This window comes from Stegastes partitus, unplaced genomic scaffold, assembly GCF_000690725.1.
Source record: "Stegastes partitus isolate 25-593 unplaced genomic scaffold, Stegastes_partitus-1.0.2 Scaffold819, whole genome shotgun sequence".
Taxonomy (NCBI): Eukaryota; Metazoa; Chordata; class Actinopteri; family Pomacentridae; genus Stegastes; species Stegastes partitus.
The window spans coordinates 54,847-72,051 of record NW_007578550.1 but is presented as its reverse complement, the minus strand read 5'-3'; the positions used below and the strand labels follow the sequence as shown (position 1 = coordinate 72,051).

General features: G+C 39.0%; 1 protein-coding gene across 1 annotated transcript in view; it reads left to right on the top strand.

The window, feature by feature from the left end:
* The window catches only part of gabrg3 (gamma-aminobutyric acid type A receptor subunit gamma3), an 81,241-nt gene that overhangs the window by 61,701 nt on the left and 2,335 nt on the right, over positions 1–17,205 (top strand). Inside the window, exons 6-9 of the mRNA XM_008292571.1 lie at positions 7,208–7,345; positions 11,085–11,237; positions 11,546–11,562; positions 14,990–14,996. Of these exons, the coding sequence (XP_008290793.1) occupies positions 7,208–7,345; positions 11,085–11,237; positions 11,546–11,562; positions 14,990–14,996 (315 nt within the window). The remainder of the gene's footprint in view (positions 1–7,207; positions 7,346–11,084; positions 11,238–11,545; positions 11,563–14,989; positions 14,997–17,205) is intronic.

Below are 17,205 nucleotides of genomic sequence, written 5' to 3'. Positions count from 1 at the left end.
CAGTGTAATGCTATGCCACAAACAACAGAAACACCTAAGAGTCGAAGCTCACAGCACAGCAGCATAGTTTAACAAAGGAGCTAGTGGAAGCTCAATCAGCTGCAGAAACTGGCACAGGAGACGATCTGTGATGTAGCGCAAATTGTAGACTGGGAAAAGAATTACCATTTCACACACTGACAGATCTGTCACATGTCAGGTGCACCGGTGCAACCAATGAAAATATTTAGTTGCACTTGATAAAGCTTTGGTTGCAGTCTGGAGCCCTGTAAACAATGCAATTTCCCGTCAACAGACACAGCACAGTAAAAGACTCTAAAATGTATTCTGGTAGATGTTTGGAGGTGATGTTATAAGGGGTGTTCATCCCTCTCACATTGCTTGCAGTAAACCTGGCTTTGCCCAGTGAATGGAGCAGTATGTTGGAAGTTAAGCTTCGAATCTGTGTGTTGTGCTACCTGCTGTGGATCTATAGGGGCGTCTCAGATTACGGAGTGGTTCAGTGTGATGATAACCGGCTCCTTGTGCTGCCTAAAAAGGCTTAAAGCTTCGTCATCAGACTGCCTTGTGTGTGGACCCATCCTACTGTGATCCATTAAACCCATTTCCTGAGTAAAGGACATTACGCTGGTTTCCATGACGACGTCTGTGTTTTCTGATTAGGTCAGATTTGCTTATCTTTAAAGTCATCGTGCCTCTGGGGGACTGAAATAATCAACACCACACACGATTCAGTACAATGCAAATAGGCAGCATGGCGGAATAGACAAACATAAAGGGAGCAGAGTATGGATAGATCATTGGCATACTGCAGCTGGTGAGACAGAAACAACATATTAAGTCTTATATCAATACCTGGGAGAAAACAGGTTTAATCACAATTCTAAACTAATGCACTGTCAGGCGTTGAGGCGGAGCCAGACTTTTAAAAAAAAAACAAAAAAAAACCCTTATTAAAAAACTCTTGTTTTGGCTTTATAATATCAGAGCTGCACTAATCAATATGTTTTGTCAACGGTGACTACGTTTATTGTGAAACACATGATCATTACTGAGTTCTACAGTTCTTCTAATGCTCTACAGAATGATTTACAGTCTGTCAGCTCACTGTTTTTCTTTTACGGCCTGAAACTTCACTGTTACGGCCTGCGCTTACTACGCAGCAACCAGCCTCAGCAGGAAGCTATTTCTAGCACAACTGTTGCAATAAACAGACTATATGTACAGCACCAAATGACAGACAGGCAAAGTTAGCATCGAACTGGTATAAACAGTGAAGCATATAGAAGTTTAAGAGACAGAATGTTTCCTGTAGGACGTGGTGGAGGCACAAAACTGAGCTACAAGTATGTAAGGACAAGAGTAGAAAAGGTTCATTCTGGAAACATACATTTATAACAACACTAACACTATTTGACATCCACCATACCAACTTTATGTCATTGCCCACTGACCTGTTATAGTTTCCTGATGAGCAAAGGCTGAATCACAGGTTTAAAGCACAAACTTTCACAGTTCAGATGGAATAAACCATTTTGAGATGCCAATCCAACAGCAGCAGTAGTTCCTCAGTTTCTAATAAGATGGCTTACACAGGGAAACTGTGGGGTGGGTTTGTCTTCTTTAGGGGCACATGTTTGTTTTATCCAAGCTTTTTTTTGGTTTTGTTTTTTAAATATAAAGAGGTGTATATTGAGAGGTCAAACCTACAATAACAGATCGCTTGGCCACTTGGGGGCAACAAAAACAGATTAGAGGCAACGTCAGTATTGATAGGCTTGTTTTATTATCAATAAATCCAATATTCAATCTTATTTTAGCTGGTTTTAGTCTCCAGCAGATAGGTGCTGAATGTGTCTGTTCAGGTATGCTATGAGAGGGGTGAGAGCACACAAAACAGTTGAGTTGAAATATACTATTAAGCTTTCTAAGTATGAGCAACAACTTTCACAGGCAAGTGGTCATCTGATCTACTGTTAATAGAAAAGCATCGATAGGCTTTTTAAATATATTTGGCTCCATCACCTGAGAATATTAACCTAAATATTTACCCGTAGGATAGATTGTGTGTGGCAAGCTTTAATTCTCAGTGACACAAGACTGCTGACTAAGGATATTACATGTTTCTGGATGATCAGATCTTTTAATTTCCAGGTTATTAGTGAAACCAATCCTATTTCCTGAGCTTTAAATTAATAGTTTAAGTGTAAGATCCCAATAAGAACCTTTTTCGCTGGATTTCCTGCTGACATTGTCACACCGAGACACTGGCCTGTTTGTTGTTTTTTTTTTTTTTTCAATAGATAACTGTAAAAAATGCCCAGATTGTTCAGGTGCAGCTACTCTATCTACACCACAACAGAACTGAACAGAAAAACATTACAGATGACAAATTTCATTTGTCAGTGCCAGATAATCAGCTATACATAACCACAGAGTTCCAATTTGACACCAGAGGTCAGGAGAAATCACTTGTAGAACAGACTGGAGGACCATCTCTGCTTTTCCCAATAGCCTCAGTTAAATATAACAGAAAAAAAGACATGAGAAGGAAATGTTGAAATTGAGTAGGTTCTGCACTTCATACTTTGTGTTGGGAATTCTGACACTTGATTTGACTAACTCTGGATAAATCTGGCACTGCTCTATATTTGTGTTAACAAAATCCAATGGAAAGACCAAAATCTCCAGTGAATTTAACAAACACACACTGCAGTCCCAAAGTCCCACAACACCTCATGAAAAAAATAGAAAGTTTGGGCATTGATACACTTATAAAAACAGAAAAGGCTCTGACATGTAAAAATGAACATAACATCTGCACTATTTGCAGGTCAGCAATCAAATTTATACAATTAGTGATCATGTTAACTCCTTTTTGCAAAAGGTCAGAATTCCATCGACACTCAAGAAATCCCACGATGTAAAAACCCATGAAAATTAGGTAAATTGTTGTAATTGTAATTGTTGTAATTTGACTTGTGATTTTTGTGCATGATACTTCATTGCCAATACATCTGTGGCCCATATGTGGGTAGTCGAGCCCCTGAACAGAGACTTTTTGAGAGATAAAATAATTTCCCCAGAACTTAATTTAGTAGATTCTGTGATAAAAAGCAAAAGCACTGAGCAAAAGCCAAAGGTATCTTATCCCTGTTGAAACTTCCTGTGGTGAAAATGCAGCTTATGGAGCACTGGCAGTGGGAAACATGATATTAGAACTAAGTGAAAGTGTCAGAAGTCAGATTGTCTTTCAGAGTAAAAAAAAAGGTCCTTCTCTGCATCAAATTATATCTGGACTGAAGGTTTCTAAAGAGGATGTGCATGGCGCTCTAAAAGACTTTTTCAAACTGGATCAGTTGTATCCAAAGCAAGATCAAGCAGACCAAAAGTGAACCCACCATGAGAAGGTTAATACATCAAGCTTTGTTCACTGACAGATAGAAAAACAGCTTCACCACAGATATGTAATTTACTGAATAAAGAATGCAAAACTCCAATCAGCAAAAGTCCTGTGAAAAGAAGGGTGTCGAGTAGTGTCTCAAAGGATAAATTCATCCCTAAACCACTTCTCTGGAGGGGAAACAAGGACAAATGCTTGGGGTGGGCTAAGGCATACAAGATTACACAGTGGATGATGGATAAAAGCCGTATTTACTGATGAATCCCAGTTAGAGATTAGTGGCAGTAACAGAAGTGTGTATGTACGGAAACCAACAGGAGGGAGAATGGTATCATAGTGGATCAAACCCACAGTGAAACATGCTGTTGGGAATATTAAAGTCTGGGGAAGTTTGCTACTGTGGAGTTGAACACCTGCAGAGATTTGACTCAACCATGACCAAGGAGAAGCAGCTCTCTATTCTTAAGAGACATGCTTCACCCTTTGCATCTCTGTGGAGAAAAATTCATACTACAGTAGAATAATGAGCCCAAACTCAGCTCAAAGCATTGAACTCAAAAACCAAAAAAAGACTACGGAGAGCCGAATGTCATGGACTTTCCTCTAAAGTCACCTGACCACAACCCCACTAAACATTTATGAGAAAAAACTATTTCTCTTGGAAGTTTTCCCTTTTTATTGCTTTTCAATCATGGTCAATTTACCTTGTTTTTTCTGACAAAAATTAGGGGGAAAAACTATTTCATGTCAAAGTGAAAACAGATTTCTACAAAGTAGTGTCAAATAATTAAAAAATCTAAAATGTAAACTAAGTGATTGCAAGAATTCACAACACGACTCACCCAATTTAGCACAGGAGCAGTGGATGCATCCCAAGCGACTACCATATAAAGACACTGGAAGGTCCTGTCACTGGTGAATCAGTACTTTGGGTTATAACAACACCATGAAGAAAAAAGAATACTCCAAGCAACTCAATCAAATGGTTTTGAAAAGCATATGTCAGGATATTAGAAAATTTCCAAGTCACTAAATATTCTTTGGAGTACGGTTAAATCTATAGATATGTATAATGAAGGCTAGATGTCTTAAGGCGGCCTTTCGAACAGGATCACCCTTCGGCCATCTTGTTATGGGGAAGCTCTCTGGCGGAACCTGTGGTACGTAAAGAAAGTGAGTGATCTGCAGAAACGTAAATACTCTTATCTCGCTGAAATCTTGATGGATTTACAAACAGTTTGGTTTCTTACAAATGTTATTCACGTGGCTACAATTCAAATTACAAAAATACTAATAAAATACAAAATATTTAAAATACAAATTGTTGCTGGCCGTGAGAGTGTAACATAATTATCCATAAGTGCAGTGTTATAACTACACCTCTGACGTTTCTAACATTTGAAAATCGGTAGAAAATTGAGCAAGTTCTGGTTATTTAAAAGTACATGCACCACTACAACACAACGTTATGGGTGATCGAGCGTACCGTATCAAGATGGCCGCCAGTGTGGCCGTGCGATTCCATTGACCGACAGCGCAGACGAGACATCTAGCCTTTATTATATATATATCTATGGTTAAATCCATCATTAAGAAATAGAAGCAATATGCCATATGTGGCAATCTGCCTGGAGCAGGTCATCCAAAAAAAACCAAAAAAACAAAAAACTGAGTGAACATGCATGAAAGAGACTAGTGAGAGAGAGGCCACCAAAACACCTATGACTTCTCTGGAGGAGTTATAGCTGCTTTAGTGGTTAAGATGAGTAAGACTGTTAATACAACAACTTTTGCCTGTGCTTCATAGTCATAGTCATAGCCAGTGTTGAAAAACAGCTATTCAATCTCAACTAGAGGTCACCAAAAGGCATGTAGGTGACTCTGACGTTAACTGAAAGAAGTTTTTTTGGTATGAAAAGTACAAAATAGAGCTTTTTGGCCATTAGACTAGACCCTATGTTTGGTGACACGAAACACTGCCAATCATCACAAATACATCATCCCCACTGTGAAGCACGATGGTGGCAGCATCATGATGTTGAGATGCTTCTTGGCAGCAGAAGACTTGTCAAAGTAATGCTGACTTTAAGGGAGTTATTACTTATGCAATATTTTGTTTTAAATATTCGACTTTTAATTGACATTACATTGTAGAAACCTGTTTTCATTTTGGTATCAAAGACTTTTTTTAAAATACATTTTTAGCCAAAAAGCCAAATTAAATTGACCATGAGTCAATTATAAAAGCAACAAAAGGCCAAGAGGGAGAATATTTCATACAGTAAATGTAATTAGCATATTGAAGATAGTCATTAACAACTGCAGTCCTTTACAAAAGGGATCAAAATACAAACAGCGACAACAGTAAAAAATGTGAATATGTAACCGCCCAAAGTTAGTGGGCATCATACATAAATTGTTATTTTCTGGTCATCAGGGTCCCAAGTGTTATTTTAGTAAAATAACATACATGCTTGCAATTTGTTGGTTAAATGTGAATGATGAGTCCAAGCCACCTTGTGTAAAAAATGTAAAGAAATTCCCCCAGGGCACTTCTGATATATTATTTTAAGGAAAGCTCATAGTGACCTTGACGTTTGACCACTAAATTGTACTATGTAGAGTTTTTTCTAAAACTTTTTAAAAATGTTCTTAGTCTAGTCGAGTCTCGCAATTGCCAGTTTTGATCAAGTATTTATGTGTACTTGTACTTATATGTTAGAAAATCAGTGTGTGCTGTAATAATGTAGATATGCTCAAACTAAAGCTGAGGAAACATTTGTAGGGAAAGTTAATCAGAGGTCAGTTGCTTGCTCATGCAGTTAATTAGATACCTGATGCAAAAATAACAGCAGCACTGCACACAATGGCCAAATATGACCAGAGATATTAAATGGATGGTGTAATCCATGAAGCAAAATATGTACTGGCTAATTATCTTTGTCAGCTGTGGTTACATATTGTTATATTGGCCAAAACTAGATGTGACCTTTCCTGTAAATTTAAAATTGCATCCCCTGTAACCTTTGCTGATGTGTATTAATCTCATGAATATTGCTCACTCAGAAACACATCATGAATCGTGCCTTGAGCCCATTACTAATATGTTATGAAAATGCCTTGCAGAATATTACTAACCCAGTGTTGCAATTCATAAGAGTTCACTCAGTGAAAGAGCAGCTCAGAAAGCTGTTATTTTCTCAACATTCTGAATCCAAGAAGGGACTGCTAAATATTTAATGAGATCATTAATAGCAAATGGAAGAGCTGTGATAGTAAATGTTAATGGAATTCATTCATCAAGCATGTTTGAAAACAATTAGTAGTTTAGAAGGAAGCAACATCTTTCCTCACGGTTAACGCTTTTGTTAATTGAAAGTCTATTACATCAATTTGCTATTAGGCAAGCTCATAATTTTGTTAGCTTTTCTACTTAAAATGATTGTGTCTGTTTAAGACAGGAAAAGATTTGGGCTGTCACAACACCTAAACAGAAATTGAATCATTAACCCATCATTAACCTCACATGATCGATTGTAAAAGCACTTGCAGGCTCTGTGCACATCATGTGAAGGTCAGGCCCAACATCAAGATGGATTCTGTACATTATTGAACCAAAGCTTTCATTTAATCTACTTTCCTTCTGCCTCTGTCTTCATTCCAGACTGTCTTTTCATTAGCCAGCCTCCAGCACAAGACAAATGTTGCTCTGGGTGGCCCTAGGTCTGTCTGCACAGGGTATCCATCATTAGGATGTGCCATGTAGCACCAAGGGTCACACACACACGCTCTGTGTAATTGCAGATGGATACCCACAAGATGAGATGATTTACAAGTGGAGGAAGAACTCTGTGGAGGCGGCTGACCAGAAGTCCTGGCGTCTGTACCAGTTTGATTTTATGGGCCTGAGAAACACTACAGAAATAATAAAGACTACAGCAGGTAAGGAAGCATACATTTTCTATCTAAAATGTAACAACATGTTACTACCAAGCTTCAAATGTGTTGATATTTAATGTTAGCACGCACAGAACACTTGGTCACGTTTCACATTATTACCTCTTCATTAAGTGATTGTTTTGTGTTTGCTACGAAACATTGCTACGAATGTTTACATTTATGAAAGGTCAAGTCCAGCCAAACTGTATAAGTTTAAAATGCAAGATAAAAATCACGTAAGAAGAAATACCAGCAAAACCAACAGGAAATCTGAAGTGTAGTCCACATGGCAATAAATGACAGTGCAGATAAAGTATCCATACGGCCTTCACTGCCTACCACTCTCACTCCATGATTTAATTCAATTTATCAATGAAAAATAGCTCTGCCTTTTTGTAGAGCTCCTGTGGAGACCGCCAAGTCAATTCCATGTTTTTTACTGGAAAGTCTCCGCTAGGATAAAGGGACAGATCCATTAGTCAGACCACCTACTGTCTTCTCATCCCTTATGTCTTCTCCTGGTTTACGCTGACCTCCCACAGAATAGAAAACACAAAACACAACTCTATTTTGCCTCTTCTCCATCTGTCCTTGTTATCCACTGCATTGTATTCTCTTTTAAACCACCTGAATTTGTTCAGCACAATTGTTTTGCAGGTGCTTTACTGAAGAAGCCGCCCTCATTAGGACAACATCATTATTCAGAATTCTAGAAAGTAACAAAAAAATTTGAGTATTTGAGGAGTTCTTGTATTTAGGATTTCTCACATAATTAAAATCAAGTTGATTGTCATTTTGCTGTACATACACAGTAGTACAGGCAAGATGAGAGAGCGTTTCTCCAGAATTATTCAACCAGCAAGTTTTGTGGAATGCACGTCTGGGATAAGACACTAAACGTTCACTGTCGCTGTCTCCTGAAGGGGGCGCTGCGTCTATGCGCACCGCCATTGGTTGAACATGGTGAACCTCTTCAGGTCCTGGTCGGTCTTCAGGGACACAAAGACACACACGATGGTGTGACGATGGTGAAGCCGCAGATGCTGCCCAGAGCTAGCTGTCTGTCTGTCTGCCGGGAATAATGTCGTGCCCTCCAGCTGTATGTCTGTCTGGGATGTTGTCATGGAGCCATGTTTCTGTTAAAGCAAACACACAGCAGTGCCTCCACTCTCTGCGGGTTTCTCTCAGCAAACGTAGCTCGTCCAGCTTGTTGTGGAGGGAGCGGACATTGGCGAGTTGGAGCGACGGTCTTGCTGGTCTGTAGGTGTTAGCTTTTAGCATGGGTCCCGGCTCTCTTCCTCCTCCTTTGTTTACGTTCGTACCGTTTGCGATTCCTTCTCTCTCGGGTAACTGCCGGCGTCGTCTCCGATCAGACTCCATGTTGGTGTGGTGTGTTCACATCCCAACCAATTGCCGCAATTCCAGCGCTGTTCACTGTCCAGACGCCCAGCAAAGTCTCCCGGCCGCAAGTTTTACGGAATGAACGTCTGGGATAGACAAGACACTCAAAACATTCACTTTTGTTGTCTCCTGAAGTGGCCGCTGCGTCTATGCGCGCCGCCGTCACCATGGCAATTAGCAAGGTTTATGTGGAAAAAATTTACTGCAGTTTTATACTACATTCATTTGCTCCTTTGAAAAATGGATTTTAATTCAAAGATACTTCTTGGTTAAAGAAATAAGCAAGCACTTTGAAGCAAGCAACTGACCACATGGAATTTTACTGAATGGAAGCATAACTGTCACAATGAAAGAACACTTTTCTGCAGCTCACTGACCATTTAAACCAGACCGTCTATAATGCAGTTCAGCTTTCCTACCAGTAATTACAATTATGAGCATAAGGGAGATATAATTTATTAAAAGACCACCCTAAAGCAAAGCTTTATGCAATCCGTGGGTAGCTGACTCAGCTTTTCATTTTTAGAAATGCTAGACAGTACTGGTCAAAGATTGCAGGCAATAAAAACTGGGTGACTTGTTATGTATCCAGAAGCTTCGTACAGTGCTTATTGCATGTAAGTGCAGTAACCTAAATCAAATGACAGCCTTCAAAACAGCTCCAGTTCTCCTCTGCACACTAGCACACACTTTTAAAGGAACATAGCAGGCATGTTGTTTCAGCATTTCGGAGTACATCCAATAGATTTTCTGTGGATTCAGTCTGTCACACTTTCTTCTGCCTCTTTATGTAATCCCAGATGGAGTCCGTGAAGTTGAGATCAGGACTCTGCTGGGGCCAGACCATCTGTTGCACGACTGCTTGTTTTTATTGCAGCTCAAAATAGTTCTTTGCTGGATGTTCAGGCTCGATGCCACATTGCAGAATGAATTTGAGATGCTTTCCTGATGATAATCTATGATCGATAACAATCTAAATATTAAAAGTGCCTAAAATCTTTGTGTACCGCTGCATATCATTTCCATACAGGTTTTCTCTTCGACTGTGAGCAGTACTTATGCAACTGTAAATACAAAGATCAGTTCATAACTTGTTTTTAAATGACTGAAAACATGTAAAGCTTGAAAGTTTATTTCTTGAATTTGTAAATCGTAGTTTGACATAAGAATTTAATATCCACTAAATATCTCCTGGTAAATTCGCTTTAGCTTCGGCTGCCTCACCAGCATGTGCTAACTAGTCAGAGTGCAGGGTGTATTTTTTTGTCAGTTCAATTATTATTTAACTCAATTTTGACCACACATTGCAGAATAGAATAGGGGAGGGTTTATTACACTTTGCAGCGCCTGCAGTAATAGGCCTGTCCACAGACTGGCATAATGATAGCACAAAAAAAACACAACAGCCTAACAACTATTGTGTTAGTTGTGAGTAATTTAATATGGATGGCAGAAGAATACATGAGCAGCTCCCATGCACTGTAGCACTGCGTAGACACACAGAATGTAGGAGCAGCAGACTCACTGCCTTTTATGTTGATTGTTTTCTTGATTTATCAATGTTGCTCTATAAATGTCAGAAAAATGTTGATTAGTGTTTCCCCAAGCCCAAAGTGACATCCTCACACATCTTTTATCCAAAATTGTAGGATTTTCAGTTTACTGTCATAAAGGAATAACAAAACAAGAAAATGTTTAAGTTTAAGACGCTGGAATCAGAATTGACTTTGACGGATTAATCTCATATCAAAATAGTTGATTAATTTAAACGCTGACAACCGACGTATCGATTGTTACTCTTTGCAGCTCTTGTAAGTTGTGCCCTTGCTTTCCAGAGATCTGTCGCGGGTGGGGTGGAGGGGAACAGATACAGGCAGACAGGTGAATAGAGGGGAAACCAGCAGAAACATGAGGGATGAATGTCATTGGTCTGGCAGGGTGTGGTGGAATGAGAAGGGCTTTTGGAGCAGGAGGTGGATGATTGGGCTCAGGTGAGCTGATAGCCAAAGCTGTCTCCAATAACTAATCAGACTGTGAGCAGGGCTGGAGTGACTGAGAGGGTGAGCTGGGGAGGTAGAGAGAGAGAGACAGAGGCAGACAGAGACAGGGGCTGAGGCTCAGGCTGGGGGAGAGGGAAAGAAAAGGGGAACCGGACAGCAGCCGAAGCAGGCATCCTGACAAGATCAGGAGGAGTTTCATATCAACAATCCTTTATGTAGTTTTACTCAACAAATGCAGCAACTCATTTTCATTCTCATGAGTACAACTGACATAAAGTGTGACAGTGACAACAGACGTGTCTTTCTGTAAACTTCCACACTGTTGTGTTTTTCACACACAGGTGACTATGTGGTGATGACGGTGTACTTTGACCTGAGCAGGAGAATGGGCTACTTCACCATCCAGACTTACATCCCCTGCATCCTCACAGTGGTTCTCTCCTGGGTGTCTTTCTGGATTAAAAAGGACGCAACTCCAGCCAGAACGGCTTTAGGTACTGTGGACTCACTGCACCTCAGTAGGTCTGTCCTTCAGGGGACAACACTAATACTTCAGCTTTATGTCTGGACAATATCTTCAGCTACAGCTGTCGAGATAATTAGAAATAATAATGCAGGCACAACTCGTGATCCTACTTTCCAGATTTCCATTTGTAAATTTTAATCATGTTTTTCTAAAAATGTGCTTCATGTTTTTGTGGCCTTATCGACACTGCATGGATATTTGTTTGTCACTCCATCTGCTTCTTTTGTTTTGTTATGCTTTTTCCCTCTTTTGTGCATGCTCTCTGTTGTTATGCAGTCCTGTGGAGCATTTCTGTGAAGGTAACTGATTCTGTTTTTTTTTTTCTTTTTTCACTGTCTATATTTTATTATTTATTATTTACATGTTTCAGTGACTCTGCATTTTTGTTTATTTCTTAATTAAAAGCCTGGGAAAACAAAGTTGAACCACGGCAATTTTTAACCTTTCGACTTTTAAAAAAATTAGCCTGCAAACCATCAACAATGCTGTATGAAATGCATTTCTAATTTATGTATGTGAATGTGTGTTTTTTTTCCAAGTTCGTTCTCCACAATAGTGTCATGCTGGCTTGTTGCTGTTTCGCCTGCCGCTATGTTTGTGACTGTACGCTCACACAAATGTAGAAAATGAGCTATGGTTTCTTACACATTGCCCATTTCACAACTTGTCAGTAGATTTTTTTCACGTATATTTGGCATCTAAGTAAATAATAATATTTATTAGGTAAATACATAGTTTTAAAATCTAACTGTGTATGTATGTTACATTCTGACTATGTATGTTATTACACTGCCTAATAATTGCTACAGCATTACTTCTTTGTACTGAAGCTCATACGAATTAGTTTCCGCAAAAACCAGACAAGTTCAGTGCATAGTAGTATATTAAAGCTGCACTGATAAAACCAAATAAATAAATATTACTAAAAATCCATCCACACTTTAATAACTAGGAACCAGAAATTAGATGGAAAAAGTTAAATACCTTAATTTTCATAGCATTTGTGCAGCATTATTTGTTCACTGTGCTTCTGGAAATGATGATGAACTCGCCACAATGGATTACTTGTGCAGAATAGATAGCCTGTTTACTTTTCTGATAACTACATCAATGCACCAACTTATAAATGTCCAGACTAACTTCATATTTGATTATTCATGATTCTATGTTTACAAGCCATTTACAGATATTACTGCATTTGCTTTCTCAACTAATTTGGGCATGAATGTCCAAATTTCGTACTTACAAGGCTCTCTGGCTGTGATGTACAGGTGTAGAGGCAGCTCTGCATGCTTCCTACTTTCAACCACATTAAGCTCACTCTGGTCTGCACTCTTTAACACGCTGAGCTGGCTACCTGCTCCAACATCATAAAAAAACAGAATTAATTTTTTTTAGAATTCTGAGCTTATATTTTAGAAAACAGAATAGTCAGGAAACCCAGAATATCTTCTCTTTTTCCATCCTTACCTGGACCTGGACATTAAATCAAATTCTTTACCTTTTCACACTGCGTAGGAAAAGTGAAACTAGTGCCCTTAATGTGTCATCTTTGTTATAAAGTATGTGGATCAATTGCACACAAATCAAGAGAAAGAAAGAAGATAACGAAGGGATTTCAGATGTAGGCAGATTGTAAAGGTATCCAGCAAGCCAAGCCAGTGTGGGAGTAGAGATAAAGCCCTTTTAAGATGTGAAAAATGATCAGGGTGAGTCAGCTTATGGCAAGGAACCTTTGAGTTCAGGTTTGAGCCACAAGATCACGTAGTTGCACCCCTAATTTAACTCCGTCACAAGTTATCAGACTCAGTATTAAATTTTCACCTTCATTGTGCTTTATGACCATTTATGTTTGACACATTCTAGAGAGCACCTCATAGTTTCATCCGTGATAAATTGTCAATAACAACAAATGCGTTTGAGATTTTTTTTCTCTCTTATTCTACTGCTTAAAGCAAAAACTCTTGAATCTGTGCCACAGCATCAGCAGAAGGCAGGTAAGGGTAATCACTGTGGCAAGCAGAGGCTAAAGAAAAAGTGTGAAATGTCCACCTGAAATAGATGGAGGCAGCTTGTTACCATGGGAACCTCCAAGAAACAGTCACAGATGTGTTTCTTTTTTCTTTTAGGCATCTCTTTAAAGCTCATGGAAGAGAGAGATGAGAGAGTGAGAGAGGATGAAATCATACAGAGATGCTGGAGAGATAGAGGTCTTTCTTATGCCTGTCAACCGGAGTAGCAGTGTTTGTCACATCAATGACATGCTGCCGGTCAAAATGCAAACGTTAGCTTCTAACTTAGCAGCTAAGTGACACTGTCAGGATAAAGATACGGTCACCTTTACCACAAATAGCACAATAATGCAAAGGCATATAAGACAAGTAATTTCCACAGATGCTATTTGTTGTGGTAGTCATGTGTGTGATCAGGTGGAGGTATAGCCACACTTAACTATTAAATAAAACTGTTTTCAAGGTGTTCCACTGCAAATATTTTTAATTGCTTTACATAGTTTGTGAAAATAATAGTAATAATAATAATAGTAATAATATAATAATAATAATAATAATAATAGAGAAGTAAATAACTTGGTAACCTGGGTGTGACAACAGTCCAGTGGACCCTTGTTGTGAGAAGTGACAGCGTGTGAGAAGTGATGTTACATTACATTATTTTAATATCACCAGAACGTAGCTGCAGCCACTGTGAAGTGCTTGCTGACAAAGATGATTACTGTAGTCAGCTATAAAGCGTCTGCATAGGCCCAATTTTCATTAGAAATTGTTGTCCAGCTGTTGTGTACTGTGATTTCATGCCCCAGAATACTCAGTTCATGTAACATTATGATGCTGTCTCACTGTCTCTCCTCATCACTAAAGAGTTGACCTCATGTTATGCAGAGTTCTGCCTCCCTGCCTAGAACTGCACATGGTCCCCAGGGTGCGCACAGCTAAACTGGAAACTAGCGGACATTGTAATGAAATCTGAGGCACAGTACTGCTTGAAGTGAATGCAGTACTCTTTGTCAACTTTTTTAAAAGCTGCATTTCCATATAATTGTGAGATGAATTTGAAGCAAACTTTGGAAAAGGCTCATAAAGAAAAAAAAAAACATGCAAATTCGTCTTGTATCTATGAACTGCTTTGGAGCAAATAATCTAGGGTGCATAGTGTTGTCAGAAGGTGTCGGTACATGCAACACATGGCTGTAACAAACAGAGTAGAAGAAGCTGGAAACAAAACCAGCTGTTTGCACTATATTTGTCAGATGGCACTGGTCATGTTTCATGCTGTCCCGAGGCAATAATAACGAAGGTGGAAACAGCTAAACAGTTCTGTAAGTTAAATAAAACTTATTTAAACATGGTATTTCAATCTGCCTTAACACATTTTCAAAAATGTCAAAAACCAGCTCAACAAGCACAAAAAATTAACAAAAACTCATAAAAATATGTCATGGAAACACAGCTACTGATAATAAATTATAATATTATAAAGTCCCTAGTGTAGGAATGTTTCAAAGTTGTTAAACTAAAGAGTATCATCCTTGATAGGTAGATTTGAACATTTCTGAAATGGTTCATTATGAAACTGTGGACAGGCAAATTAAGACTGTGGTTGGGTGCCAGATAACTAATAGGAAATACTGATGTAGTGGCACGGGAAACCTTAAAACGCCACTTAATCAATATTTTTATACCTTTGCTGGCAACAGCTGAGGCCGAAGGTACTGATTTTGTGGTCCGTACATCTGTTCTATTCTTGTGAGCACATTTATCTCAAACATGGAGGGAATTTCTTCAAATTTGGCAAAAATGTTCACTTGGATACAGGTATGAATTGATTATAGTTTGGCAGGGCTCCACACTAACCTTTTCCACTTGTTCCACTGAGAACACTGGTCGCACCTCCTACCTTGTCACAGACGAAACACCTCACTAGTTCAACATTTGTTTATCGATAGACGCTACACTTGCCGATGTTCCCTAAACGCCTCACGTTGCAGGCTGAGGTAGCTGCTGCTTAGTGGCTGCAGCAGTCTCAGACAGTTGTGGGAGCAAAAAATTACTTTGAAAAGAGTAAAATAATGCGTTTTAATGTCAGATTCATCCAAGACCAACGCGTGTGATTTTATCCACATGCACTTTTTTCCATGAGCAGAGAAAACGGGCCTTTTAGAAGCAGAATGCATTTATAAATGTAACAATCACAGTCGATTGTTTTCATATAGAGGTTAGAAGCTAAAACCATGATTGTGATTAATAATTGTGTATTATTAAAGCCTGACTATTGCGTTAGTCATTGCAATTAAATGCACTGACTTTTTTCATCACTGCTTCAGTCGGTATGCTCCTGCCGCATCTGCACTCTGATCATCAGGTGTGTCTGAGTCAGACTTCTCCCTCTTTACCAGCCGCCTCCTCTTTTCTGCAATTTACTTTGAGGAACACACAACAGAAAAATAGCTTGTCTTACGCAGAAACAGACTGACAGGGCCACCTAAGAAATACAAGTTATACTTTCCATCCCTGTGGCTAACGTATTAGCTACCGGAGCAACACCAAAACAGCTAAATGATCTTCATGTAGTCCCACGAATGCAATCACTTGAAATGTGAACTTGCACACTCTCAAAAAAAGGTTGCATACGTGACCATATTGGTCGCAGTCAGGGTCCCTGTTTAGAGGTAAAGGTCAAAAGTCACTGTGAACTTTGGCCATAACTCAAGAATTCAAATGGTAATAATGATAAAATTCAGTAAAATGTTTAATGGAATAAAATACTGTAGAGATATCATTTTATTCTCCAAAAGGTCAAAGGTCAAGTCAGACAGACATGCAAATTTACTGGTTGGCAGAGGCATACAGTCACATAGCAATACATCTAGTTATGTTACAAATGGATATGCAAATGACCTGGTAACACTTAATCACAGCGTTAAACAGGCTGGAGCTTAACGAATAGGTGAAAGGACAGTATCCTATAGACAAAGGAGAGGTGTCTTCCACAGTCATAAAACTGGTGATGATCTTGTGACAGTGTTACTGATCTCTTCTCCTTAGCTTCAGCTACAGCTTCTTTATGTGGACTACAGGGTTTTAAGTAGTCTTCTTACTCAGTTTGGAAATGAAGAGCTCCTTCTTAAGTGAGTAAAGATCTTGAGGCTAACACTACGCTGTATCTGTCAGTGTTTTTCTCGACCAGGATCCACTTAGTTTGCTTAATCCTTGTCCTGCTGGTCCTCTGCTGAACTGGCTCAAGCAGCGACGAGATTATATTTGTTGTGTTGTTTGTCCAGTTTTTGTCATAATCCTGCACTGTTGGCTCAGGTCTCTCTTGAGATTTTAATGTCAGTGAGACAAATGGTACAACAAACAGACATTAGAATCATTTTAAAGTGCTACAGTTTAAGCTGTTGGTAACAGGAAGAGGAAACAGTGCAACTACAACCATTACTACGGTTCAGTGTCACATTCAAACCAAAAACAGATCCTACACACATGGACAAAATTGTTGGTACCACTCGGTTAATTAAAGAAAAACCCACAATGGTCACAGAAGTAACTTGAATCTGACAAAAGTAATAATAAATAAAAATTCTATGAAAATTTACCAATGAAAATCAGACATTGCTTTTGAACCGTGGTTCAACAGAATTCTTTTTAAAAATAAACTCATGAAACAGGCCTGGACAAAAATGATGGTACCCTTAACTTAATGTTTTGTTTTGTCACTGCAATCAAACGATTTCTATAACTGTCAATGAGACTTGTGCACCTCTCGGCAGGTACTTTGGTCCACTCCTCATGAGCAGACTGCTCCAGTTGTCTCAGGTTTGAAGGGCGCCTTCTCCAGACGCCATGTTTCAGCTCCTTCCACAGATGTTCAATAGGATTTAGATCAGGGCTCATAGAAGGCCACTTCAGAATAGTCCA